Below are 8,333 nucleotides of genomic sequence, written 5' to 3'. Positions count from 1 at the left end.
ATAATAATGTAATAACAAATAATATTAATAACCTAATACAAATAAATAAAATAATAATGATAATAAATAATAAGGAAGTTATGGAAATGAAGTAAGTTATGGAACATCCTGTTTTTGAGAGGCGCGATTATATTACCATATGTATCTGGCCGTTTAGAATTTTGAATTAAAACTTTTTCTATTATATTGTATTATTATATGTATAATGATTATTGTATAATGCAAATATTTCATATAATAATCATTTATATATTATACGATTTTATATAATCAATATGTCACAAGATATTAATTTTCTATTCTATTACTCTAATCTATTATTTGATTCTCCCCTAACTCGCTTTGCCTTTAACCCTTTGGTTGTTAAAAGGAGAAAATTTACCATTATTTTCGTATTCAAATTACTGTAAAAGTATGGTTTAATCTTGCTAATTCCATTCTGTTAATTCCTAATGTTTGAAAACTGATGTTTTCTATATTTCATTTATATTCGATTAACTTTAATAAAGTTTGACCCTGATTACTTAATTTATCATATTTTTAGAGTTTATTAGTTGATTTGCTGTTTATTATATTAAAATGTTGTCTTTTTAGGCACTATACTACTTTTAATTGCGGTTGCTATGGTATGAAATATATTCCGCATTCATAATATAACATATTCATGTTTCTGTTCGACCTCTTTTTTTTTTAAATGGATTTTCTTAGTTTCTGTTATTTTGAACGAGGTAAGTTTTTTTTTATAGGAAAATAAAACGACTAAGAAAATATTTACTATTTTGTTTTGAGCATTATTAAAGTAAGCAACAGCGGTTTATTAAAGCTTGCTTGTGTAGGAAATAAAGGCGTGGATATAAACGTAACGTAGTCCGAACCACCTCGGCAGGGAGCAGTGATATTCATAAATGTCTGGAACTGAGTATTTACGGGCAGGGGGCAAAGTTTATATTTATCTCACTACGTTTATTAGATACACCCGTGCATATATTTCGTGTTTAAGAGCAGTCTGAGGTGGATTATATTAGCTCTGCTTACGGTCTTTAACATTTACAAGATAGCTCATACACGCAACTTTTTAATATTTATTTATTGCTATTTACAACTGTACATTATAATACATTTAGTAAATCTGATCTAAGTTGGAGTGTTACATGCGTCTAGAAAAACTAACCATTGGTACCACTCTAATGGCATTTTACATTAGCTGGTCTCGTGGCCATCTTCTTTTCAGGCCCTCGGAGGATTGTCAGGAATGGAAGAGGATGCAAGATTAGGAAGTAGGGGGTTTGAGTGGTTAGGTAGTTTATAATGGAAGGAGTGATATCTGGTTCGGGCTAGATCGGTTACATAGGGAACATGTCTTTATGTATGATTTTATTTGTGACAAAGTAAGGAGCATTGAGGATTTTACGAAGGATTTTGAATTGTAAGGATTAAATACGAGAGGAATTCGAAGGTTTAGTGGAGCCCCAAAGCTCAACTCCAAATGTCCGGATTGGCCTTATTACAGTTATGTAGATCAGTCTTTTGTAATGTGTTGGAAGTTTAGACCGTTTGTCCAGTAAGTGCATATAGTCGAAATCGACGTGCAGTTTCCTGTCTTTTCAGTCTGGTGTGAGGATTCCAGACAGGCAACTTATATATGAATTATGTAATATGTGTATATTGTAACAGCCCAGACGCCATAATAATATTTTTATCACTACCATTAAATTTTTAAGCCTTGCCGAACCCAATTTAATTATTTTTGAACTTTTATGTACCGTAGGATTGTGAACATAATTTAAAAAAAAGTTATATAGTCTGGAAATATTTCTCCAGAAGTAAGTTTAAAATATACAATAGGAAGATCTGCCTAAGAAGTAGGCACCACTGTGGATAAATACAAAAAAAGGTTCAATTTCATGTAATTGTAATTACTTTGGTTCAGTTTTTAATTGGGATCTCACAATTAGAATTACTACTAATTGAATTGCATTTATGTATTTCTCAATTACAATAATTGGCAGGGAATTGTAATTACTTTTTCACTACACTATTACAACCCTTGTCCGTCTGCTGCGGCGCTCAGACATAACTTCTCATTAGATTAATTATTTATTATATGATTGTTTGAGAATGGTTATTTTATTTTAACCTATAAAATATTTTTTGTTTTTATAACAATTTCATTATTTCCAAATTAATCTCAATTTGCAGGCTAATTGCCCGTGGCACATCTTTAAAAAAAAATAATTATTAAAAGAATATCATAACAAGGTCATAAAATTTTTGATTTTAAACAAATTTCTTATATAACTTTTTTTTTATATCCTATATTTAAAAATCCTTTTTTACAAACAGACTTCTCCTCTTTCACCTATATTTATCACTTAAAACAGAACCTACCTTCAACAGGTTAGGACTCTGGTATCACCTTATCATTTTTATATGATAATTTAAATATAATTTAATTAACATTTTTTAAAAATCCATAATTAATATATTCTTATTATATGTGTGTTTTTTTAAACATACATATACCCTCCTCCATATTTTATTTTCACATATTTATTCACATATACATGCTTTTATAAGTGTATATATATTTTATATATACATCTGTACAAATTAAGGATTTGAACATTTATCTATTTACCAACTTTTTTATATAATAATTACATATTTATTTTACTCAAAATGTCAGAATAATGGTGGTTTAGTCCCTTTGAATCTGATTTGAAATTGACAGTATAATTTATATTTCCTGAGATGTAAATCGATTCTAATATCTCTCTTCTAAAAATATTAATTTATTTATGAATGACCTTGACATTTTCAATATCATATTTATATATACTTATTTTTGTGCGACGAATTTGGATTTTCCCATTCCATACTCTGCCGTTTACTCTTCCGTTCGTAATAATGGATCCATTATTTCGTCACCAGTAATTATCCTGTGTAAGAAATTGTTCCATTCGTTACCATAGCGATCCACATGTTTTTGACACACAAACAATCTACTATCACTTGTTTGGTTCACTCGAAGAGGTATTAAGGGGCCATCGATTTACCTCGGACGAAGCAATGAAAGAAGCGGTGCATTCCTGGCTTGCAGCTGATCCGAAAACCTTCATTTATGAGGGCATCATGAAGCTTGTACAACGATGGACCAAGTGCGTTGAAAAGCAAGGGGACTGTATCGAAAAATGATGTACTTTTAAGTTTCCTATTTGATTACAATAAAATTTTATAACTATATTGTGGATATTAATTGTATTACGCTCGAACATCAAAACATTACAAGATTTTATTTTTATACCAGATCGGCCTGGTGGGCCTTACATGGTTCATATAACTTATATTATATATATATTTTTAAACAGTTGATTATGAGGGGGTATAGTCATACAAATGACACCCCTAACTATATAAATTGTTCTTATTAAAAGAAAAAAAAAGAAAATAAATAGATAAGAATAATGCTTCTTAATAAAAGAGGAAAGTAAAATTAATGACAAAAAATACTGATATTGGTACACTTAAATAATACAAACAATTGTCTTCTAATAGTACAAAGAAAAAAGTTAATTTGAAAAAGGGAAGAGAGAAGAAAAGAGAAAAAATAAAATAAAATAATAATAATGAATAATAATAATAATAAGTAAATAGAGGTAGTGTGACTATGAATTAATTTTATATTTATTAAACATTTATAAAAGAATGTCCTGCAGCAGTCTGGGCTTCAGTCTTCGGGTTGAGGTTGGGTTTCCCAGGTTGTTGGTAACTGCTCCTTTAACTGTCGGCAACTGGGAGTGGAACTTCATGAACCGTTCTTTGATATAATTCTTCATTGACTCCATTTGTAATTCGCAAAGAAATTGGCTATTTCTTATAAACCAAGGAACATTAACTGCGATTCAGATCCGTCTGATGAAAGTCGGGAGTGTTGATTGATTTCATCAAGACTGATATCGTAGATTTGTCTATAATTTTCAACACTTATTGATAATCAAAATTTTAATGTATTTAATAGGCTAGATTATTGAATATGCTTGAAGGGCTTTTCTGAAATTCTAAAGGGCCGGAGGGATGCAATGGGAGGAAGATGAGGATTTGGAGCAGGTTGAGTACCTTCTCAGCCGGTATTACATTAATCGGACTCGGCTCACCGCTTTTAAGCCTTTGTATGCTACTCGCTATTATAAATTAACTGTTTGTTCAATAATTATGGAATTATTCATATACATAGGAATAATTCGGGCTTACAATGGCTTCCTGAGATCCTCCTAGTGACCTAAAAGTGTTCTGCTATTAAATAAATAAACTAGGAAAATAGATAAGAGTGATAAATAAATTTGAATATCTGGGAGAGATAGTATGCAACAAAAAGAAAGAGAGCATAAAGGAGAAAATCATGAAGTTGGAAAGGTTAAGCTTCGGAACAAGCAAGCTTACAATAAGAAGAATCTATAGTCCAACGCAAAAATAAGACTTTAAAACACGGTCATAAAACCAGTAATATTATACGGAATGGACACAACATATCTTCCTGGCCTGGAAAAATTACTGAAAATAGAGAGAAGGATCATGAGGAGAATCTAGCATAAGAAAAACAGGAAGAAAAAAGAAAAAAAGACCCAATCAGGAAATCGACAGGGAAATAAATGACCTGGAAAACGAAATAAGAATCAGACTGAATTCTAAGGGCAAATGAATGAATGGACCAAAGGAGACTAAATATGAAACTCTTTGACAGAATCTGTGAATACAACAGCGTAGCATGTGATATGTGTAGAAAATGAGAGAAAAAAAAATTGAAAATAACAGACAATGACAATGGAATGAGAAGTGTACGGAAAAAAATTGAAAGAAATCAATGTTCATATCAATAAAGAAAAAAGGAAGGGTACTGCATAGTCGGAAGAGAGGAAGCAAAGAAAAAATGAGAAGGAAAAAGTAGTGATATTCGCGTGGTCTTAAAAGACCGTTTGTTAAAAAAAGTTTTAAAAATTACATTATTTTAAGTTTTATTTAAAATAAAGTAAATAGGACCAAAGGAGATTAAACGAGAAATTCTTTGACAGAATACGTGAATACAAGAGCGTAGGAGGATATGTGAAGCAAATGAGAGAGGAAAAAAAAAAATTGAAAATAACTGAGTACTGCCTAAAGACTGCCTGGAGAAGAGTACGGAAAAAAATTGAAAGAAATTCATGTTCAATCAATAAAGAAAAATGGAAGAGTACTGTGAGATAGGAAGAGAGAAAGCAAAGGCACGCAGAAATGCTGAGAAGATACAGGGAGAGAAGAAAAGCAAATGTGATAAGGGAAAAGTAGTGATATTACATGCACCTTATTATTTATCATGTTTTTCAATGAAACAATCAGTAATTAAATAATAAAAATTATTCATTATGTTGCTAAGGGTCATGTATTCTACAATGTAGCAATTACTGGAATAAATCACCCTTATGGCTTCTTAAATATTTTATTAATAAATTGGATAATGTTTCGGATATTAAATAATTAATTTTCAAATTCGATCTCTAGTATTATAGTGATCGTCTAATTGTCTATAAAATTCTGTACATCGAATTGTAAACTGTCGACAGTTTCTTACCTGCTTCATGTGGTTTTGCAGTTTGCTAAACGCACTGTGTTATTAATTATTTATATTTTCACAAATAACTAATAAAATCCATACAAACAAAATTAAAGACATGTTTTATTCTTGAAAAAAAAATATATATATTTTGATAAAGAATAAAATCATACGTGAACATTATAGTATGTAAAAACAACACCAATATTTACATTTTGTGGTATCACTATGAGATATTACATTAGGGTATGCATTTTAGGACAAAGAAAAATATTATAAGGGTGGGAAAATAAGCATTACCGAAATCTAATAATATTGTTTTTTTTTTAAAACATTATTCCTTTTGTGTCCAACTCATCAATTTTACAATTTAGTAATATCATCATAATCTATACTATTGTTTAAGTAATAGTATAATACAAATTAATAAAAATTTTATCATTCCAACCCATGATTTAATTTTCCCACCTTTTAACACGTAGTTGAGTTTAATGATAAATGAGTAGGTAATAAAATTATTTGAAGTAGTTTGCTTCACTGTCTACTCCAACTCCACTTAAAAGCATTAACCCCTATGCATGACGACAAATTACATATAAATTGTTTTAACATTATAAACTAAGCTGTTTAAACGGTCACAATAATTAAAGAAATTAAGTAGTAAACAATTTAAACTTACTTATTTCTCCTAATATTAAAAGAATATAGGGATACATTTTATATTATTTTATTTATTTTATATAGCGAAAAGAAGATAGTTGTCGGATTCCAGGGCAGCACTGCTGGCAATAGCGTCTGGACATCCCTCGGGTAATGCTGGAATTCTCGCATGCCGGAAAACTATAGAAAGTAAAAGAGAAATACTTAAAGTATTGATGATGCAATGGATTCCAGTCCATTGCGGTATACATGGGATTGAAGAGGCGGATGCACGGTTAGGGGCTAGCCAACACAGCCGCTTCTTCCTATCACCATGGACATGGCGAAAGAAATAGCTCGAAGTGCCATCACTGGAAGAGCAGAGGAAAGGAGTAGAGGATAATGTGGTGGCAAGAACTGGGCGCCATTTCTAGATCCTAAGAGGCGCCCCCCATTGACTTTACCAAGAGCGATGGCAATGGCGTGGTTCCGGTTGGCCACTGGACATGACTATCTGCGGCACCAACTGAAGAGAATAGGAGTGGCTAAGTCTTCAGACTGTGTCCTGTGTGGAGATGGTAAGATGACCCGCGATCATTTACATGTGCAGCAACGGCGGACTTAATTTCAGACTGGAATTATGTGAAGCTAAAGTATACTGGGTAGTTCGAAACAAGATGGCAGAAATGCTTCCTTGGCGTAGGAAAAAAAAAAATTTTTTTATTATTTTTAAGTAGATAAATTTGTTATTCAATAAAAAGTAACTTATTACATTTCAAAATTACAAGAATCGAGCAAACAATTTAACAAAATATATGTGAAAAGATACAAAGGAAAAGTATAAAAATCAAGTGGTGTAGAAGTGTTAGGATTTTAGTCAGTATAGGAAGGTTAATATCACTATTTAAAAAATATTATCATTACCAACAAATGTAATTAAGTAAATAAAATACGACTTACTTCTCTCGTCATCACTATGAGGGTGATATTTGGGGTAGTTGTCTCGTAGAAGGCAGTGCTGTCTGTGATGTTGAGGCCGCTCGAAGGGCTCCATTCTCCGACCTTTCGCAGTTCTTCCCGCTTCAGCTTCAGGAGGTCCATCTTGAAGTTACTTCTTCGTCCTTCTGTGAACTCTATTCGGCCAGTTAGCCCGTGGTGAGTGACCTGAAAGTTTGTTAGGTTTAATTAAACAGGATGATTTATTAAAAACATACAATTAAAGCAAAATTTATAAATGAATTAGTTTTGCTAAAGTACGTGATGAACCATTGGTTAATAGATCTGTCTAAATCTTGATTTGGCGATTTTTTTTTAAATTCATTATAATGCGCTCCAACGGCCTTATTAATGCTGTAAGCCATGAATATAATTCTGCTTCTGTCAAACTTCGCTTATGACCATATTTATTTAGCATTAGTACAACATCTTGAGCAAAAAGGACACCATTTTAATTCTCAGGACGTTAAAATAATACATATATAAAAACCATCGGAATCCATAAAAATAACTGAAAGTTAATATAATTCAATCAATTATAAAACAGACACAACAAATTGAATAGATTAAAAACTGCATCTCCATTTCGCATATAAACATAGTTAAATTATAATTCCAAGGGAATGCACTGAAAAGAAATGCATGTCTTATTGTGAGCTTAGTTAATATTGGAGAAAGATGATTGAAATAGAAAAAAAAAAGTGACAATCAACATAATGTTTCTTCCTTCCAGTAAAATGAACCAAATTATTAAAATAAAATAATTTGCCTTAGAATAATTAAAAATATCTTCTTAATGAGGCATTAAAAATGGATAATAAGAGATTATGCATTTTTTTGGGTCGGAAAATGGGTTTGTGGCCCATGGGCCTCAGTGGTAGGGTCAAGGTGTCCCAATTGATAGAAGTATGGTGTCCCAAGGTGTATTTGTAATAATAGAAAGCAATTATATTTCCCACAGTAACTCTACCCAACATATAATTCACAATGTCTACTGGGATGTATTGTCCTACCAGGAGTGAAAAGATTAAAATCTAGTTTCAATTTTGTAATAAAATAATAAATATGAATGCAAAACCTTGGAGTATAAATAATTTTAACAGTAATATAT

The 8,333-nt window shown here is 31.1% G+C and overlaps 1 protein-coding gene across 5 annotated transcripts in view; it reads right to left on the bottom strand.

The window, feature by feature from the left end:
- The window catches only part of LOC106678871 (glutamate receptor ionotropic, kainate 2), a 676,475-nt gene that overhangs the window by 102,677 nt on the left and 565,465 nt on the right, over nt 1–8,333 (bottom strand). For all 5 annotated transcript variants that reach the window (XM_067049421.1, XM_067049419.1, XM_067049423.1 and 2 more), the window contains one exon: nt 7,187–7,390. In XM_067049421.1, coding sequence (XP_066905522.1) covers nt 7,187–7,390 — 204 coding nt within the window. The remainder of the gene's footprint in view (nt 1–7,186; nt 7,391–8,333) is intronic.

Source organism: Halyomorpha halys, unplaced genomic scaffold (genome assembly GCF_000696795.3).
Source record: "Halyomorpha halys isolate HHAL.00 unplaced genomic scaffold, Hhal_1.1 Scaffold165.1, whole genome shotgun sequence".
In the NCBI taxonomy this organism is placed as follows: Eukaryota; Metazoa; Arthropoda; class Insecta; order Hemiptera; family Pentatomidae; genus Halyomorpha; species Halyomorpha halys.
Note: the sequence above shows the minus strand (reverse complement) of the source record. Positions and strands in the feature narration are given on the sequence as shown.